This window comes from Pan troglodytes, chromosome 1 (assembly GCF_028858775.2).
Source record: "Pan troglodytes isolate AG18354 chromosome 1, NHGRI_mPanTro3-v2.0_pri, whole genome shotgun sequence".
NCBI classification, from domain to species: domain Eukaryota; kingdom Metazoa; phylum Chordata; class Mammalia; order Primates; family Hominidae; genus Pan; species Pan troglodytes.
The window spans coordinates 153254853-153276433 of record NC_072398.2 but is presented as its reverse complement, the minus strand read 5'-3'; the positions used below and the strand labels follow the sequence as shown (position 1 = coordinate 153276433).

The following is a 21581-nucleotide window of genomic DNA, read 5'->3' as shown; positions in this document are numbered from 1 at the left end:
CGCCATGTTGGCCAGGCTGGTCTCGAACTCCTGACCTCAGGTGATCCACCTGCCTTGGCCTTCCAAAGTGCTGGGATTCAGGCGTGAGCCACCACGCCTGGCCGGATGTACACTTTTGAAATCAGTGCTTTCTTAATCACAACCTCATTCTAATGTTCATCCTCCTAGCAATTCCCTTCCCCATCCTTCACAGAGAATGTAAGTGAAGTTTTAACTTAGAGTGCAAATTTGAATTACAACTTGAATTAATAATGTTATACTGGCTTTCCCTTTCCTTCAGGCACTTTTTTAACAAGTCTTCCATTAAATTTTTTATATACATACCTGAGAATGTATGGTGCTGTGATCTACTTGTGATTCACCACAGCCAACATATGAACATCTATTCTATAAATAATTATATAGGAAGAAAAATAAGGTACTTTATAATATACATGTAAATTTATAACAGCATTACAATTACATTTACAATTAAGTTTGGATTACCTGTTTTAAATTCAATGAGTAAATGACTTTCCAGTCATTAAATTTAACCAAATGTTTCCAGGCACAAAATAAAACCAGGATATATTTCTAAGCTAAAAGCTATGTCATTTCTAATAAAAGGCAAGCATAAAATAGCTGAGTGATTTACTAAAAACTGCAAAAGCACTACAGATTAAGATCTTTCCAAAGTTTAATTTTTGTTATCAATAATGACCTTTTAAAAGCAAGTTTAATTTACAAAAATCACTTTAAGTATCAAAAATTTTCTGGTTATGATTATTCAGATCCAAATTTATTATTATTATAGCAATCTTTTCAGGAAAAAACATATACACACCTCCAGACATGCCCAAAGATTTGGTCCTTGGACTTTACAATCCTGACAAGTACCCTATAAAAAGAAATTAAAAAGACAACATTGGTTATACTGACACAAACACATACAATTCACTAATGCACTAATGACATCATACATATTTTTAAAATACTGCTCATAGAGTATTACAGTAATTTATGAAAATTACACATTCAAGAGAAAAGTGAATAGTTTTTCAAGGAAGAAAAAACCTGTTTCTTACATGGGATTTTTGTATCAAATCTTCTTTTGTTATTTCACCAACTGAATCCAAATGTGGACAATGATTTCGAAAAGCTGACATTTTGTTAGGAATTTTTTCCTGTTTCCCAAGACTTTCAAAATGAGGTAACACCTATAAGAAAAGTAACACACACAAAAAAATTAATAAATGCTTACAATGCCTGCAAAGATTCCAAAAAATAAAAAAATTAAAATGTTAACATATTAAAAATGATTAAAAGATAACATAAGAATGATATAAGTTTGCCCTATAAAAAGAGTGTATTCTCAAACATAGATGAGTTTTCAGAATTGAAGTTAATCTGAACACTGGAAATTTCTCTACTACATAAACATTTTATTAAAATTGACATCTATAAACAAATGTAAGTTTGTTTCTCCATGACTTTTGCTGCTTTTCCCCTCTCATTTCACTTTTTATAGATAAATAAAAGGGGGGAATATTCAAGTTATTCAACTGTGAAGCACTTTTATCCTTTAAAAAAAAAAATTAATCCTTAGGCTGGACTAGGAGTTGAAAAAAAAAAACTTCAAGTAGAAAGCTTCATTTTTCTACTAATAGGACCCCCTACTGATGGCATAAATTAAATCATCTGGTATCCTGGCCTTATACCAGGATAGGCACTTTATATCAGGGTTTCCCGATCCCGGCACTATTGACACTTAGGGCCAGATAATTCTTCGCCGTGAGGGATTGTCCTGTGCACTGCAGGTTATTTGGCAACATTCCCACTTCTATCCACAAGAGACAGACAGACCATCCCTGCCACCACTCTGAACTCTGATGACCAGTGTCTCTAGACTGTTTTAAATTATACCCTCTGGGGGACAAAATCTCTCCAGGTTTGAGAACCCCATTTTCATGATCTTTACAACCCCTGAAATAGGCACCATTATTAGCTTCATTTGCACATAAGGCTAAGAGATGCAAACTTTACTGATTCCACAGTGTTTGGTTCAAGTAAAGCGAGTGATTTCCAAAGGTCTCAAGTCTAATTTGGTATTCCTAGATCTTTTGGTTGTACCTTTTTAATAACAGGGCTTTTCATGCTCTTAATTCAACTTTGAGGTTTGAGAACACTTTCCCAAAAAAAGTTTAGAACTTGCTAGGATAGAATGAAACAGTTTAAAAGTTTGAACTTCAGAAACACTGTAAATTTAATTTCTTTTGTGGTTTATAAGTTATTCAATAAACCATGCAGGTCTATGTAATAGTTTATAACTATATAGAACCCCTTTGTTACCCTGTAGCTTATATAAGAGTGTCTGTCTGCCTTTTATTATTTATTTATTTATTTATTTATTTATTTATTTATTTATTTATTTTTGAGACAGAGTTTCACTCTTGCTGCCCAGGCTGGAGTGCAATGGCGTGATCTCAGCTCACCGCAAACTTCACCTCCCAGGTTCAAGTGATTCTCCTGCCTCAGCCTCCCGAGTAGCTGGGATTACAGGCATGCACCACCACACCCGACCACTTTTTTTGTATTTTTAGTAGAGATGGGGTTTCTCCATGTTGGTCAGGCTGATCTCGAACTCCCGACCCCAGGTGATCCACCTGCCTCAGTCTCCCAAAGTCCTGGGATTACAGGTGTGAGCCACTGCGCCTGGCCTCTGTCTGCCTTTTAAACCCATTGCAATAAATTTGCTGAAATATTAACACATTAGTAAATACATTTTTTTATTATACTTTAAGTTCTAGGGTACATGTGCACAACGTGCAGGTTTGTGTAAATACATTTTTTTAAGTTAAAAAAAGTTGAACAAAATCAAATCAAATAATCAATTCACTATTACGCTGCAACACACAAAATTCACCAGGAACCACTCTAGGGTTAATAGTGCAAACATTTCTTTTTTCTTTTGAGACAGGGCCTCATTCTGTCACTCACACTGGAGTACAACGGGGCGAACACAACTCACTGCAGCCTCAACCTCCTGGTCTCAAACCGTCCTCCTGTCTCAGCCTCCCATGTAGCTACAACTACAGGTGCACGCCATGTGATTAGACTACCCCAAGCCAGAGAAAAAAAACCACGGGAAAGGATTAGGTAAAACAATTCTCAAAGCCTTTAAGGGTTGTTTGTATTCTCATCAGCCACAGTTGAAAGACACCATAATAGAGGAAATAATGCACTCAGAATGGCATTGCCTCAATAATCGGAAGAAATTATCCTTAATCTAAAGGCTACTTTGGTTCTGTCTTTAAAAAGTTCAAAAAGAGCCGGGCGCAGTGGCTCACCCCTGTAATCCCAACACTTTGGGAGGCCAAGATGGACGGATCACGAGGTCAGGAGATCGAGAACATCCTGGCCAAGGAAACCCCATCTCTACTAAGAATACAAACATTAGCTGGGCGTGGTGGTGTGCGCCTGTAGTCCCAGCTACTCAGGAGGCTGAGACAGGAGAATTGCTTGAACCCAGGAGGCAGAGGTTGCAGTGAGCTGAGATCGCGCCACTGCAATCCAACCTGAGGACAGAGCAAGACTCTGTCTCAAAAAAAGAAAAAAGTTCAAAAAGAAGTCTTAGAAGGATCAAACTGTTCCAAAGGAATTGTGTTCAGAACAAAGCTTAAGGACATTTAAAGGAATGAAAAAATTGAGTACCCATCAAGGTAAAAATCACAATAACTGGCATCTAATAAAAAATGACAGGCATTCTAAGAAGGAAATTCTGACCCACAGTGAAGAGAAAAAGAAGAAACCAAGAAATAGCACAGATGACAGAACAAAGATAGACTAAATCTTAATCTTAAAAATTAAATCAGAACATCAGTGATATAGGGGAAAATGTTCAAATTCGATGAAAACTAGAGCCCTATAGATCCACAAGCAATTTAAACTCAGCACAAAACACACAAACTACACCATGTACATCAAAAACAAATTGCTTAAAACTAGTAATAAAAAGAAAATCTTAAAAAATAGCCAACAGGCTGGGTACAGTAGCTAATGCCTATAATCCCAGCACTTCGGGAGGCCAAGGCAGGAGGATTCCTTGAGCTCAGGAGTTAGAGACCAGCCTGAGCAACATAGCAAGACCTCGTCTCTATTAAAAATTTAAAAAATCATCCAGGCATGGTGGCACGTGCCTATAGTCCCACCTACTCACGAGGCTGAGGTGAGAGGATCACCTGAGCCCAGGAGATGGCAGCTACAGTGTGCTGTGATCACACCACTGCATTCCAGTCTGAGTGACACAGCAAGATCCTGTGCCAAAAACAAAAACAAATTTGGAATAAGTGCGACACGGTGCTAAGAATGTATATTCTGTTGATATGGTGTGGAAAGTTCCGTAGATGTCTATTAGGTCCGCTTGGTGCAGAGCTGAGTTCAATTCCTGGACATCCCTGTTAACTTTCTGTCTCGTTGATCTGTCTAATGTTGACAGTGGGTGTTAAAGTCTCCCATTATTATTGTGTGGGAGTCTAAGTCTCTTGTAGGTCTCTAAGGACTTGCTTTATGAATGTGGGTGCTCCTGTATTGGGTGCATATATATATTTAGGATAGTTAGCTCTTCTTGTTGAATTGATCCCTTTACCATTATGTAATGGCCTTCTTCGTCTCTTTTGATCTTTGATGGTTTAAAGCCTGTTTTATCAGAGACTAGGATTGCAACCCCTGCTTTTTTGTTTTCCGTTTGCTTGGTAGATCTTCCTCCATCCCTTTATTTTGAGCCTATGTGTGTGTCTGCACATGAGATGGGACTCCTGAATACAGCACACTGATGGGTCTTGACTTTTTATCCAATTTGCCAGTCTGGGTCTTTTAATTGGGGCATTTAGCCCACTTACCTTTAAGGTTAATATCGTTATGTGTGAATTTGATCCTGTCATTACGATGTTAGCTGGTTATTTTGCTCATTAGTTGAGGCAGTTTCTTCCTAACATCGATGGTCTTTACAATTTGGCATGTTTTTGCAGTGGCTGGTACCGGTTGTTCCTGTCCATGTTTAGTGCTTCCTTCAGGAGCTCTTGTAAACAAAATTGACCACATAGTTGGAAGTAAAGCTCTCCTCAGCAAATGTAAAAGAACAGAAATTATAAGAAACTGTCTCTCAGACCACAGTGCAATCAAATTAGAACTCAGGATTAAGAAACTCACTCAAAACCACACAACTACATGGAAACTGAACAACCTGCTCCTGAATGACTACTGGGTAAATAATGAAATGAAGGCACAAATAAAGATGTTCTTTGAAACCAATGAGAACAAAGACACAACATACCAGAATCTCTGGGACACATTTAAAGCAGTGTGTAGAGGGAAATTTATAGCACTAAATGCCCACAGGAGAAAGCAGGAAAGATCTAAAATCGACACCCTAACATCACAATTAAAAGAACTAGAGAAGAAAGAGCAAACACAGTCAAAAGCTAGCAGAAGGCAAGAAATAACTAAGATCAGAGCAGAACTGAAGGAGATAGAGACACAAAAAACCCTTCAAAAAATTAATGAATCCAGGAGCTGGTTTTTTGAAAAGATCAACAAAATTGATAGACTGCTAGCAAGACTAATAAAGAAGAAAAGAGAGACGAATCAAACAGATGCAATAAAAAATGATAAAGGGGTTATCACCACCAATCCCACAGAAATACAGACTACCATCAGAGAATACTATAAACACCTCTACGCAAATAAACTAGAAAATCTAGACGAAATGGATAAATTCCTGGACACATACACCCTCCCAAGACTAAACCAGGAAGAAGCTGAATCCCTGAATAGACCAATAACAGGCTCTGAAATTGAGGCAATAATAGCCTACCACCCAAAAAAAGTCCAGGACCAGACGGATTCACAGCCGAATTCTACCAGAGGTACAAAGAGGAGCTGGTACCATTCCTTCTGAAACTATTCCAATCAATATAAAAAGAGGGAATCCTCTGTAACTCATTTTATGAAGCCAGCATCATCCTGACACCAAAGCCTGGTATAGACACAACAAAAAAAGAGAATTTTAGACCAATATCCCTGATGAACATCGATGCAAAAATCCTCAATAAAATACTGGCAAACTGAATCCAGCAATACATCAAAAAGCTTATCCACCATGATCAAGTTGGCTTCATCCCTGGGATGCAAGGCTGGTTCAACATAAGCAAATCAATGAACATAATCCATCATATAAACAGAACCAAAGACAAAAACCACATGATTATCTCAATAGATGCAGAAAAGGCCTTCAACAAAATTCAACAGCCCTTCATGCTAAAAACTCTCAATAAACTAGGTATTGATGGGACATATCTCAAAATAATAAGAGCTATGTTATAATACTTCACTAGTACTTTAATTTACGTTATCCTGACAACCAGTAAGTTTGAATGTCTTTTCATAAATGTTACAGCTTTCTGGATTTGTTCTTTTATTAATTGCTTCTTTAAATCTTTTGCCCTTTTTACTATTGGATCCATAACCTCTTCTTTTAAAATTAATCCTCTATCCTATATATTGCAAAATATTTTTTCAAACTTACCTACCTTTTTAATTGTGGTAAACACCATGCTGAAAAGATTGCCCTCTCCCCACTGAATGGTCTTGGCATCACTGTCAAAAATCATTTGATCATATATAGTACATAAGGATTTATTTCTGGGCTTCTGGGCTTTTTTTTTTTTTTTTTTTTTTAAGAGATGGTGTCTTGTTCCATTACTTTAATTACTCAGGGGAGTGCAGTGGCATGATCATAGCTCACTGCAACCTCCAACTCATAGACCCAAACAATTCCACTGCCGCAGCCTTCCAAGCAGCTAGGACTACAGGTGTGAGCCACCCCACCTGGCTAATTTTTAACTTTTTTTGTGGAGACAAAGTCTTGCTATGTTGACCAGGCTGGTCTCAAACTCCTAGCCTCAAGCAATCCTCCTAACCTTGGACTCCCAAAGCGCTGGGATTATAAGCATGAGCCACTGCACCAAGCCTATTCCTAATCTATTCCATTGGTCAATATGTCTGTCTTAATGCCAATACTGTTATTAACTTTCTTATGGTATCCTTTACCATTAAAAGGTCTTAATTTTTATAAAATTAAATATGCCTCTTGTAATAGCTTCTGAGTTTCTTATCTTCACATTTCCTTTACCCTAGCTTGTATAACTAAACCTGGAGAATATCCTTAAGTATTTCTATAAGGCTTTGATCCATCTGGAATTTATCTTAAGATAGGAACCCAATTTTATTTTCTTCCAGATGGGCAGACAGTTGTACCAGCACCACTTATTAAATAATCTCCCCATTTCCCATTGAACTGTAACACTACCTTTATCTTTTATTAAATCTGCACATATACTGGATTTCTGGATTCTCTATTTTATTCCACCAATCTATGACAATACCATATTAATCTGATTACAGAGGCTAGATACAATATTTTGGTAACAAAAGATACACCTCCTCACTAATCCTTTTCATGGTTTCCCTGGCTACACTGTGGCTGTAATGGAAAACATAAGTTTTCCATTTTTATTTTGTTTCAACCTTTCAAAAAGTTTTACTTCTTTTCAAGGGGAGGAGTTTTAGTTCTTATTTCAAGGGGAGGAGTTTTAGTTCTTATTTTCTGATATTAACACCATTATTCACTTTTACTGTTTTAATGCATTTACCAGAACCTCTTAAGACGATACTGAATACAAATGTGATCATGGGCATCCCCAAGTCCCCATCAAGTTTCTAATTTTAATGCTCTTGACATTTAGGATATTTGCTGTAACTTCCCTCTATTCTTACTTTACTTATTTTATTAGAAATGGTCTTGATGGGCTGGGCATGGTAGCTCACATCTGTAATCCCAGCAATTTGGGAGGCTGAGGCGGGTGGATCACAAGATCAGGAGTTCAAGACTAGCCTGGTCAATATGGTGAAACCCCATCTCTACTAAAAATACAAAAATTAGCCAGGCATGGTGGCAGGCGCCTGTAGTCCCAGCTACTCAGGAGACTGAGGCAGGAGAATCACTTTAACCCGGGAGGCAGAGGCTGTTGTGAGCCAAGATTGCGTCACTGCACTCCATCCTGGCGACACAGCGAGACTCCGTCTCAAAAAAAAAAAAAAAAAAAAAAAAAAAAGAAATGGTCTTGATGAACTCTGGCTAATGTTGTATTTAGAAATTTTGCATTTCTAGGCATAAGTGAGACTGTTCTTTTTTGGCGCATTCCTTCCCACCCCCCGCCCCGGTGCTTGAATCAGGATTGGCAGCATTTTTATCAGAGATAAAATATGTGTGCTTCACAGAATGCATTGACTAGCTTTGCATTCTTCATCATGGAAAAGAGAGTTCCTTTTTATTATAATGATGTGTTGTTCTTCATAAATGAAACTCAGCTGTGAAATTATATGCTATGCTGCCTCTGTCAAGAACCAATCTTCCATCATTTTTTCAAATCTTTCATGGGGATTGGGCAATTAACATTTTTACTTCTTGGGTCAATTTTACTCATTGACATTTTGCTATAACAACATCCATTTTCTCTTGAAATAACTTTGACAGTATAGCATTACATGTATATTCTCAAGAAAATCTGCAAAAGATTCCATTAATGTCTCCTGTATTTGGGGTCTATGGTGTTTACTCATTCCCAATCTTGTACATTTTTATTCCATATTTTTTTCTTCTACAAGATGTTTATCTAGATCATTGGTATTTGCAAAGACCCAGATTTGGGATTTATTTATCTTCTCCACTATTTTTGTTCTGATCTGTTTTCAATTCCATTAATATCCATATCCTACTTGCCTTTGGTTGTATTTTTTTATGTTTTTTGTTTTGTTTTTTTTTTTTTTTTTTGGAGACGGAGTCTCGCTCTGCTGCTCAGGCTGGAGTACAGTGGTATAATCTTGGCTCACTGCAACCTCCACCTCCCAGGTTCATACGATTCTCTTGTCTCAGCCTCCCAAATAGCTGGGACTACAGGCGTGTGCCACCACGACTGGCTAATTTTTGTATTATTAGTAGAGATGGGATTTCACCATGTTGGCCAGGCTGATCTCAAACTCCTGACCTCAGGTGATCCACTCTCCTCAGCCTCCCAAAGTGCCGGAATTACAGGCATGAATCACTGCACCCGGCCTGGTTTTATTTTCTTAATCCCTAAAGATGAGTACTGAGCGCTTTGTTTACTGAAAGTATTTAAGCTATGTATTTTCCTCTAAAGTAAAAATTCTGCATTTGCCAATGAAATGTAGATGTTCTTCTCACTGCTTTTTAGGCAATACTATGTTGCCTCAGAGGAAAGAAATGGGATCAGAGGATTGAAAAGAAACTTCCAAGATAAATATTTTTTTCTAAAATCTCAAGCAAAAAATAAGATTAAAATAAATTATCTCTGCTGATAGCTGAGATGAAAAAAAGAATAAAACATAAATACATTCTCTCTGCTCTGCTATTAATTTTGCAGTATCTAAACAATTTAATAAGAATTGGCTGGGCAGGGCCAGGTGCGATGACTGTAATTCCAGAATTTTGGGAGGCCGAAGTAGGTGGATCACCTGAGTTCAGGAGTCTGAGACCAGCCTGGCCAACATGGCAAAACCCCTTCTTTACTAAAAATACAAAAATTAGCCGTGCATAGTGGTGGGTGCCTGTAATGCCAGCTACTCGGGAGGCTGAAGCAGGAGAATCACTTGAACCCAGGAGGCAGAGGTTGCAGTGAGCCGTGATCACGCCACTGCACACCAGCCTGGGCAACAGAGCAAGGCTCCATCTCCAAAAAAAGAAAGAAAGAAAGAATTGGCTGGGCAGCCACGCATGACGGCTCAGGTCTGTAATCCCAGCACTTTGGGAGGCCAAGGCGGGAAGATCATTTGAGCTGACGAGTTCAAGACCAGCCTGGGCAACATGGTGAAACCCCATCTCTCTACAGAAAATAGAAAAATCAGCCCAGCGTGGTGGTGCACACCTGTAGTTCCACTGAGGCAGGAGAATTCCTTGAGCCCAGGAGGCAAAGGTTGCAGTGAGCCAAGATTGCGCCCCTGCACTCCAGCCTGTGCAACACAGCAAGACCCTGACTTGAAAGAAAGAAAGAAAGAAAGAAAGAAAGAAAGAAAGAAAGAAAGAAAGAAAGAAAGAAAGAGGAAAAGAATTAGTGCATGTAAACAAAGGCTAACAATTTGTCCCAAGGATATTTAGTATCCCGTATAATACAATGCTATCAAAATAGAAAACCCTTAGTATTTTCTTTGCCTAGTTTTACTCAGTTTATTTACTAAGGTAATAAAATCATTCTTTTATTCCTTTATTTGACAAATGTTTATTGAGGGTAGGGCATTCAGATATAGTAGGGTAAGACAATGGGAGTTCTTAGCTACTTCAATTTCTTCTCAAATTGTACACCAAAGAAAGAAGGCGCTCTCCCTCTCCCCCCCTCCCCCTCCCCCCTCCCTTTTCCACGGTCTCCCTCTCATGCCGAACCCTCTCCCTCTCTTTCCACGGTCTCCCTCTCATGCCGAACCGAAGCTGGACTGTGCTGCTGCCATCTCGGCTCACTGCAACCTCCCTGCCTGATTCTCCTGCCTCAGCCTGCCGAGTGCCTGCAATCGCAGGCGCCTGCCGCCACGCCTGACTAGTTTTCGTATTTTTTTGGTGGAGACGGGGTTTCGCTGTGTTGGCCGGGCTGGTCTCCAGCTCCTAACTGCAAGTGATCCACCAGCCTCGGCCTCCCGAGGTGCCGGGATTGCAGACGGAGTCTCATTAACTCAGTGCTCAATGGTGCCCAGGCTGGAGTGCAGTGGCGTGATCTCGGCTTGCTACAACCTCCACCTCCCAGCCGCCTGCCTTGGCCCCCCAAAGTGCCGAGATTGCAGCCTCTGCCCGGCCACCACCCCGTCTGGGAAGTGAGGAGCGTCTCTGCCTGGCCGCCCATCGTCTGGGATGTGAGGAGCCCCTCTGCCTGGCTGCCCAGTCTGGAAAGAGGAGCGTCTCTGCCCGGCTGCCATCCCACCTAGGAAGTGGGGAGCGCCTCTTCCCGGCCGCCATCCCATCTAGGAAGTGAAGAGCGTCTCTGCCCGGCCACCCATCGTCTGAGATGTGGGGAGCGCCTCTGCCCCGCCGCCCTGTCTGGGATGTGAGGAGCGCCTCGGCCCGGCTGCAACCCCGTCTGGGAGGTGAGGAGCATCTCTGCCCGGCCACACGGTCTGAGAAGTGAGGAGGCCCTCCGCCCGGCAGCCGCCCCGTCTGAGAAGTGAGGAGCCCCTCCACCCGGCTGCCACCCCGTCTGGGAAGTGAGGAGCGTCTCCGCCCAGCAGCCATCCCGTCCAGGAGGGAGGTGGGGGGTCAGCCCCCCGCCCGGCCAGCCGTCCCGTCCGGGAGGTGAGGGGCGCCTCTGCCCGGCCGCCCCTACTGGGAAGTGAGGAGCCCCTCTGCCCGGCCAGCCACCCCGTCCGGGAGGGAGATGGGGGAGTCAGCCCCCCGCCCGGCCAGCCGCCCCGTCTGGGAGGGAGGTGGGGGGGTCAGCCCCCCACCCGGCCAGCCGCCCCGTCCGGGAGGTGATGGGCGCCTCTGCCCGGCCGCCCCTACTGGGAAGTGAGGAGCCCCTCTGCCCGGCCAGCCACCCCGTCCAGGAGGGAGGTGGGGGGGGTCAGCCCCCTGCCCGGCCAGCCGCCCCGTCTGGGAGGGAGGTGGGGGGGTCAGCCCCCCACCCGGCCAGCCGCCCCATCCGGGAGGGAGGTGGGGGGGTCAGCCCCCCGCCCGGCCAGCCGCCCCATCCGGGAGGTGAGGGGCGCCTCTGCCCGGCCGCCCCTACTGGGAAGTGAGGAGCCCCTCTGCCCGGCCACCACCCTGTCTGGGAGGTGTACCCAACAGCTTATTGAGAACAGGCCATGATGACAACGGCGGTTTTGTGGAATAGAAAGGGGAGAAAGGTGGGGAAAAGACTGAGAAATCGGATGGTTGCTGTGTCTGTGTAGAGGGAGGTAGACATGGGAGACTTTTCATTTTGTTCTGTACTAAGAAAAATTCTTCTGCCTTGGGATCCTGTTGATCTATGACCTTACCCCCAACCCTGTGCTCTCTGAAACATGTGCTGTGTCCACTCAGGGTTAAATGGATTAAGGGCGGTGCAAGATGTGCTTTGTTAAACAGATGCTTGAAGGCAGCATGCTCTTTAAGAGTCATCACCACTCCCTAATCTCAAGTACCCAGGGACACAAACACTCTGCCTAGGAAAACCAGAGACCTTTGTTCACTTGTTTATCTGCTGACCTTCCTTCCACTATTGTCCTATGACCCCGCCAAATCCCCCTCTGCGAGAAACACCCAAGAATGGTCAATAAAAAATAAAATAAAAGAAAAGAAAAGAAAGAAGGCATGTATGCTTCCATTCTTGTCTGATAATCACAGGAGATGAGTATTAGACATTAGAAAAAAACAGAAAATGGTTGTATATGGAAATGCTATTGTCCAATCCACAGAAGTAGATTTTGCAAAACTAAGACTCCTGTAGAAGCTTGTGACTTACAAGTTGGAAATCACAAAGAGTGCACAAGATTTTATCTGTTTGTCCTTATCTTTGTAATCTTGTATCTGGCAGCTTTTTCCTCTATCTGCCACACTAACTGGACTACTGGAAGTTTTCTCACCAATAATGATGGCAGTAACACCAACTGAAAATTTTTCCAGATGAAAACGACTGCACTCACGCTCTATGATGTACAGCTCCGGTGGCTAAATTGCTTATCTGCATTAAAGTAAATGCAAAACTGCTTCTGGGCTGGGCATGGTGGCTCGCACCTGTAATCCCAGCACTTTAGGAGACTGAGGCGGGAGGACTGCTTGAGACCAGCCTGGGCAACACGGCAATACCCTGTCTCTACCCCAAAAAAATACAAAAATTACCCAGGCCTGGTGGCATGCCCCTGCAGTCCCAGCTATTCAGGAGGCTGAGGTGGGAGGATCACCTGAGCCCAGGAGGCAGAAGTTGCATGCAGTGAGCTGTGATTGCACCACTGCACTCCAGCCTGAGTGACAGAGCTAGGCCTTGTCTCAAAAACAAAACAAAACTGCTTCTGAAGAGATTACCTTTTTTTTTTTTTTTTTTTTTTTTTTTTTGAGACGGAGTCTTGCTCTGTCGCCCAGGCTTGAGTGCAGTGGCGCGATCTCAGCTCACTGCAAGCTCCACCTCCCGGGTTCACGCCATTCTCCTGCCTCAGCCTCCTGAGTAGCTGGGACTACAGGCGCCCGCCATCACACCCAGCTAATTTTTTGTATTTCCAGTAGAGATGGGGTTTCACCGTGTTAGCCAGGATGGTCTCGACCTCTTGACCTCGTGATCCGCCCACCTCGGCCTCCCAAAGTGCTGGGATTACAGGCTTGAGCCACCGCGCCCCGCCCGAAGATATTACTTTTAAGGGGAGAATATTTTAGTAGTACAATCTCCAAATTCCAGGTTGAAATTCTGACCCCTTATCCTAATAGAAGATAATCAATCAGCTATTCAAATTTTAATATTAGGAAAAGCATAGGGAACCATGTTATTAGTACAATTTTTTTTTTTGAGACAGAATTTCACTCTGTCGCCCAGGCTGGAGTGCAGTGGCACAATCTCGGCTCACTTGCAACTTTTCCCTCCCAGGTTCAAGCAATTCTCATGCCTCAGCCACCTGAGTAGCTGGGATTACAAGCATGTGTCACCACATCCAGCTAAATTTTTGTATTTTTAGTAGAGACGGAGTTTCACCGTGTTACCCAGACTGGTCTCAAACTTCTGGCCTCAAGTGATCCACCCACCTCGGCCTCCCAAAGTGCTGGGATTACAGGAGTGAGCCACTGCGCCTGGCCTTAATATAATAATTACACATCAGGACATAGTTGGTAACCTAAGGAGCTTTTAATATTGAGAAACTGCCTGAATTCCATTGCCTAGTCTATTCCAAAAAGTAAAGCTCTTCATAAAAAGTCAGATTCACATTACAGAGAAAAAAAATTATGTCAGAAGGATTGGTAGCTATTTAATAGTTACATATAAGATTAATATGAATGCAGGAGGTCTTCACTAGCAGGTGTCAGAACTGCTCAATATTTTTGACAATAACCTGGATAAAGCTACAGAAGGCAGGCTAGTAAAATATAAACTTAAAATTATAAAAATAAGTTTTTAAAGAAAAATTAAACTATTTTTTAAAATAAGCTAAAATTGGCTGGGCGTGGTGGCTCACACCTGTAATCCCAGCACTTTGCGAGGCCGAGGCCGGTGGATCACCTGAGGTCAGGAGTTCATTACCAGCCTAGCCAACATGGTGAAACCCCGTCTCTACTAAAAACACAAAAAATTAGCAGGGCGTGGTGGTGTGCGTCTGTAGTCCTAGCTAGCTGGGAGGCTGAGGCATGGGAATTGCTGGAACCCAAGAGGAGGAGGTCGAAGTGAGCCAAGATCATGCCACTGCACTCCAGTCTGGGTGACAAGAGCAAAACTCCATCTCAAAAAATAAAAAATAAAAAAATTAGCTAAAATTAACAGGACGAAATTTAATAATGATGGATGTGATATTCGACATTGGGATTCAAAGAATCAACCATATAAACTGAGACCAAAAAAGGGGGTCAGGTATTTGGATTCTAGACCCTTGAAGAAGTAGCAATTCCTACTCAATTAATCAACAGAACACTAGGTTTCAAGGTTTCAGAATAAAAAGAGTAACCAGTCTTGCTGGGTATGGTGGCTCACACCTGTAATCCCAGCACTCTGGGAGGCAGGGGCATGAGGATCGCTTGAGGCCAAGAGTTCAAGACCAGCCTAGGCAACAGAGTGATACCCACCCCCCATCTTTACAAAAAAAAATAATAATAATTTTTAATTGAATAGAGTGGTGAAAAGGGGAAAAAATAATAATTTTTTTAAAAAGAAGAGTAGCCAATCTTAATGTTCTCATAAACTAAGTAGATTATATCTGGAATACAGTATTTTATTTAAGAAGAATACTAAAAGCTACAGAATAAGAGTGCCTCTCATAGAAAACCTTAAAAGAAATAATTTGAAAACTGTATCTTATAAGATAGCACTGTACTAAGAGTAAAGTTTCTGGGGCAAGGCTCCACTATCTCCTAGATTTGGGACCAGTGATAAGTTTCTTCTCTTTGCCTTAGCTCCCTCATCTAAAACACTGATCTAATTACAAATATCTACTTTCTAGAGTTTTGGAGAAGATTAATATATAATATTTTAAACTAATTATATAATTACACATAATACGTTAATATATAATTACATATTATATATTAGTATATATAAAATACTTAGAAGAGGGTGATATAGTAAGTACTCAGTAAATGTCAACCATTACGAACTGAAAGCATGGATGTTTAAACAGCAGAAGGCAAAAGATGCCAGGACTTGATACACATGTTCCAATTGAACACGATGACCAAAGGGATCCTTTCTTTTCTGTGCAACTTGAGAAAGTCAGAACAGCATATTCAATCAACGGTGAAGACTTCGGTTCAAATACAGATGAACTTTCATGGAAGGAGCATGTTCCCCATAATTGTTACACAGAGGTTGGGTAACTGTCAGAGGTGCTTCAAAGGACAGCAAGCACTTTGCACTAAAAACTCAGAATTGAATTAAGATTCTGTGATTATAAAAAAATTGATTTGTCTTTCAACAGTTTCAATCTAGACTATGGTTCCACGAGTACTAGTCCAGCAGTACCATATGAAATATTACACTTTAGCAAAAATACAATGAAGTAATAAGCTTATGGCTTATCTTTCCATATTTATCATGGAAAAAAATTGCTACCCAATAAAAGCAAGCCAAAAAAACTGATGAATGGAAGGAAGTTATCAATGAAGAGTGCAACAACAAGCAGAAAAGTTTATTTTATTCTCAATCCATAGTAAGTGTTCAGGGAGACTTTTCACGAAAGAAATCAGCTGACAAGCATTTTAAATAACTGTTTCTTTCCCTTTAAACAAATATTCTGAGAATAAAATCATTCAAACCTCTGTGAGGATTTGAAGATCTCACAAAGTCCTATAATACTTACCTAATCATTCTTAATTTTCATTCAAAACCACAACACAGAAAAAGAAATGTAGTGCTAATCTTTTTATTTCTCTTTTACTAGAAAATCTGTCTCATTGATCCTTAAGAGTCTAATTAATGAGAGCCTTAAGGCTATTAAAAGAAATACGCAGTCTCCTAACTGAGTTCTCTGGCTACAACCTATGTGTTCTAGAATCTATTCTTAACATTACCACTATTAATAATACCAAAGTATAGCTCCAATCTGGCAATCTTCATTCCAAATAACATCCTCTAAATGAGATTTGTAAATATTAATTAGCATTTCCTATAAAGATTTTTAAAAATCTGTCCAATAATGAATGGCAAAATATGGTCAATTCTAGCCTTATCTCGTTGAAATAATTTTGAGAAATATTGGAAGAGAGAGGAAATAGAAATGAATTAATGAATATGACAGAGTTCTAACAGAGTCTCAAATAAGCTGATGATAATTTTCACTCTAAGTCTCACTTTTGAGCAAGATGAAGAGTTAATATACTGGCATTATGGAACAGTCATTAAAAATATTCATGTAAACCACATAGAAACATGGAAAAACCTAAATCTTCAGTTCAGCTTGTTAGCAAAAAGAAAAAAGAAATAAAGAATATGAGAAAACAAATGCTATCACCATATTCAAACGAGAACCACCATAAGAAAAATTATCAATTCTTTTATTGTTTACCAGACTATAATATTGATTTTAAAACTAATCAAAACTGATTCATCTAAACACAATAATGCTTCCATAAAAAATATAAGAAATTCCGGCCAGACATGGCAGCTCATGCCTGTAATCCCAGCACTTTGGGAATCCAAGGTGGGAGGGTCACTTGAGGTCAGGAGTTTGAGACCAGCCTGGCCAACATGGTGAAACCCCCATCTCTACCAAAAAATACAAAAATTAGTTGGGTATGGTGGCGTGCGCCTGTAATCTCAGCTACTCCAGAGGCTGAGTGGTGAGAACTGCTTGAACACAGGAGGTGGAGGTTGCAGTGAGCCAAGATCGCACCACTGCACGCCAGGCTGGGCAAGAGTGAGACCCTTTCTCAAAAAAGTAAAATATATAAGAAATTCCTCTTCTAGGATTTTATAAAAGTTAAAACCTGTGGGAAATGGTCTTATTTTAGGTCACATCCAGCCCTATAGTTTCACCACATTACTGTATTTCAGGACTGTGATAAGCCCTGGGGAATAGAAATTAATTTAACAAATGCTTATAATCCAGCATGGGCCAGACATTATAAGTTTGTGGGGATGGCAGCATTGTTCAAGTCTCCACCCTGCTTTCCTTTTGAATGACTGGTCATCAACACTCTTATCTTCACTCTCCTGAATACTATGCAATTCTTTCACTTTCCTTAAAAAACTAATTTGAAAGTCAGTGTCCTTCTGTCAACCCTTCTTTTTCACAAGTTAACTAACTTTTAAACCTCAGTACCATCTTAGATCCCTCCTTACTTTTTTCATTTACTTTTTTTGAAATGGGAGGCTCTCTATATTGCCCAGGTTGGACTTGAAGTTCCGGGCTCAAGCAAATCTCCTGTTTCAGCCTCCCAAGTGACTGAGACTACAGGCTCAAGCCACAGCACCTGGCTCCCCTCCTTACTTTCTATCAGTTTCTAAATTCGGCATTTTTTTTTTTAACCACATTTCATCTCACATTTCTTCTAGGTCTCTATCTAAATTGAGGCTTTTATTTCACATCTGGATTATTCAATGAGAATGCCTGTTAAGACACAGAGTTGATACCTGGACCATCTCCTTTGAGCTCACTTCAATGTTTACTTGTAGCTGGTATGGACAGTTAACACACTGACAACTTCCCATCTCAACTACTTCTCTCCTCAGCTCTCCAGCACCTCAGGAGCTTGCCAAGCCCTACCTAACCAGTGTACCTGGGAAGTTCTGGGAGCCTTTTAGATAAAGGCAATCTTTATCAGTGAAGATTGACTGTAGATGGAAAACCACCCAGCTCCCCTTCATTTGGGGCAGTTATACAAAACTCTGAAGCAGTTATACAAAAATCTCCAAAGGCTTAAGCAGCCTCCAGTTGGCCTTCCACTATTAACCTTTTTTCCTCCTTCTCTGATTCTACCTGCTTCCTCACTTGTGCTTTACAGCATCTCACCTGCACCCATGTCATCTCAGGTCCAAGTTCAAGATGCACTTCAGAGAAACCATAAGGGCTACAAAAATAATGGTCACAATCTAGCTTAACATAAAGCCACCCCAGCAGTCTTCCAGTCTCAATCTTCTAACAATTACAGCTCATTTTCCTTTCATGTGGATCACATACCTCTTCTGATCAAACACCTTCAGTGAAGTCTTTCATAATTTGTCTTCCTTATTATTAACTTACATAAACTATGAATATCAGCCAAATTGTTCTACCGATGTTTTCTCAAATATAAGTTGTACCCTTCAAGGAGCTCATTAATCTGTTCACATTACAAATATCCTCCAATATTTACCTTTCAAAGCTCACTCATCTCAAATACTACCTTCACCAAGCCCCATCACAAGTAATGTCTACCTCACCTAAATTCCTAAAGAACTTTTATAAAAACTCATAAGGCATTTACTGTTGTGTAAAAAATTGCCTCACTTGACTACAAGTTCTTTGAAGGCAGAAACCACGTTTCATTCTTTTTGTTTTCCAAAGGGCCTTGTCCTGGTAGACTCAAAATATTGACCTAACTTAACCTTCTGAACATTTGACAGCATGATTTATTTTGATATACCTATTGTTTCTTAAAGACTAGTTCTCAGTATACAATATAGCACATAATTCACGTGCCTTTTTATAGATAGTTAAAAGCAACTGTACTCATCTCACACTCTTTGGAGTTTTCCCACTTATCAAAATGTTCCTGCAGACACATGTACACTTTTAAAGTTTAAAAACTACACTAAATAGAGCTGTTACTTATTCCCTTCCTTTTTAGAAATGGTTACATTTCACATTTCTCACCAAAAATCTTTCAGCATTTTATGTACTTCATTTTCTTGTGAAGAGTCCACAGTCTTGTCATATGTTATAGTTCACAGTGCTCCAATCTTAATCTATCTGAATTCCCAATCTGTATCAAAAGCTGCTTTGGCAATATTATTTCAGGCTTTACGAAATTCTGATCCTTACACAATCTTGAAATGTTTCTGTCATGGGGAAAGACTTTATTTCTTGGCATTCGGAGCTCAGAGGACTGGCATGAGGATCAAGTAAGACTGAGTAAGTGAAAGGTCACTGAAAATTCTAATAGTACTACATAAATGTAAGAATTATCATCTCAATTCTGAATTTCAAATATTTAAAATCACCTATTTACTACAATCTAATGTCATTAAACTGCAGTTATATAAAAAGACTTGCTTACTGTTAAGTTATAAAAAGTTCAGAAAAGACAGAAAAAAAGTGAAAGCTGGCCATAAACCAGATCATAAATAGGAAGCAATCTTAAGTAGACTATCCCTCTTGCACATATCAGGTCAAATATTTTATTCCAATAATATTTTTTGTACTGTCTTTTTTTTTTTTTTGAGACAGAGTCTCGCTCTGCTGCCCAGGCTGGAGTGCAGTGGCATGATCTCGGCTCACTGCAAGCTCTGCCTCCCGGATTCACGCCATTCTCCTGCCTCAGCCTCCCAAGTAGCTGGGACTACAGGCACCTGCCACCATGCCCGGCTAATTTTTTGTAATTTTTAGTACAGACGGGGTTTCACCGTATTACCCAGGATGGTCTCGATCTCCTGACCTCGTGATCCTCGGCCTCCCAGAGTGCTGGGATTACAGGCGTGAGCCACCGCGCCCAGCCCTGACCTTTCTTTCAATCCTGCCAAAGTAATGAAATAATACAAAGCTCCTAGCATTGTGTAACTATTTCTATTATTTTTTCATAAAACTAGCATTGTCTTTAAGATTCCTATTTTCTCCCTTATTTATAATAGTACGAATTCACTAACAATATTTGTATTATGCTCAAATCAAATAGCCTATGACGATAATGTGACTTGGTCAGACCTTTCCAAATAAGACAGTATGAAAAACGGAACTAGGACGGCCTCGTTACTTTTTGTAACACGTTTTTCTTAAAGGAAAAATAATCTGATTAAACTTAAAAATTCTCTACATCCACATAGTTATTAAGCAAAAGGCCTAGAGATCGTTACGGTAAAATTCACCCTCAATTTAAGTCTATGCTCCTGCCAGAATTTCACCCTCCGGCTCAATTTTCCAGGCCTAATACTGATTCTATGAGAATGTAAACTCCAACGGTACTTGAGCGCAAAACACCCAGGAAAATCTCATCGTCCTAGAGCTCAACGTAAAACCCTGTAAATATTCAAATGAAGAGCGTTTTGTATACGAGAAATATAAGTAAAGGTCTGGGAAACCACACACTATGGATCTTTCATCCAAACAAAGGTTGCAGATGGATAGAAGGTAAGGGGTAACCTCTCAGTCAAGATCAAACATTGGTCGAAGAAAAATTCCAGGGACGATGACACCTCGGTTTTTCCGTTCACAACAACAAATAACGGGGCCGGCCCCCTCAACAGCGCCGCAAAGCGAAACCAGAACCCAGGAGCCGGCGCGCTGCAGGGCTTTCAGTCACCCACTGAGAGGGACTGGCAAGCCTGAGTGGGGAGACCGAGGAAGGGAGCAGAGCGCCCCCCCCTCGGGCTCACCTGCACCTCCCGCTTCCAGGAAAGAACCCCTGAGGACCCTTCCTCAAATCAACGACCAGTTCCCATCCTCCACCGACCGTTGACAGGGCGACCACTAGATTATCTCTGCAACGCAGAGCACCAGGGGCCAAGGCCTTCTTCCCGCCCGCGAACCCGCCGCCACCCAGGACCAAGAAAAAGAGGCTGCTGCAGCGGCCGCAGCCCCAGCAGGCGGAAGCGAGAACAGAGACCGGACCCCGGACGCGAGCGAAACGCCCTTGGGCCCCGCGCCCCTCCCAGCAGCGCCGCGCTCACCTCCACGGCCTGGCCCGCGGGAACCGCCAGCTCGACCAACAACGGCCTGCAGCCGCACCTCCGCAAGCTCCTCTTTTCCTTCTCAGCTCTCAGAGAGGGGCAGTGTCGCGACAGGAGGGCCGGAAAACGGCCCCGCAGCGCTGCCCTCGGGGTGTCCGCCTCCTGAACCGGCCACTTCCCGCAGCAGCCGCGGCTCCTTCCGGTGTCTCCGGGGCCGCCGCAGGCGTCTCCGGCGTCAGGGGAGGTGGGGGCGGAGCCTCGATGGGAGCCCGCCCCAGGGGCGGGGCCACGGGAGCCAGGCCCAGGTGCGGGGACCCAGGCCGGCTCCCTGCTCTGACTGCAAACTAACTGTACAGGGTATGTGCAGCAGTTTGAGGCTGTGTGCTTTTTTTTTTCGTTTTTCACATGTTTTCTCCTTCTCTTTCACAGTCACACACTACGACCATTATAAGGTCTTGTCTCGATGCATTACAAAAACTGCATTAAGGCTGGCCACTGAAGGGCCTCAGGTTTCCA

The 21581-nt window shown here is 41.7% G+C and overlaps 1 protein-coding gene across 6 annotated transcripts in view; it reads right to left on the bottom strand.

Annotated features, from left to right (window-relative positions):
• Positions 1-21312, bottom strand: part of USP33 (ubiquitin specific peptidase 33) — a 65887-nt gene extending 44575 nt beyond the window's left edge. For 2 of the 6 annotated variants that reach the window (XM_003308165.5, XM_009423752.5), the window contains exons 1-5: positions 21066-21302; positions 4878-5056; positions 1065-1196; positions 824-877; positions 325-387 (exon numbers count right to left, since the gene is read on the bottom strand). In XM_003308165.5, the coding sequence (XP_003308213.1) occupies positions 325-387; positions 824-877; positions 1065-1196; positions 4878-4919 (291 nt within the window). In that variant the 5' untranslated portion in view covers positions 4920-5056; positions 21066-21302. Of the gene's footprint in view, positions 1-324; positions 388-823; positions 878-1064; positions 1197-4877; positions 5057-21065 lie in introns of all 6 variants that reach the window. The other 4 variants (XM_513509.8, XM_024346666.3, XM_054667379.2 and 1 more) reach the window with 4 other exon arrangements.
• Positions 21313-21581: the final 269 nt, after the last annotated feature.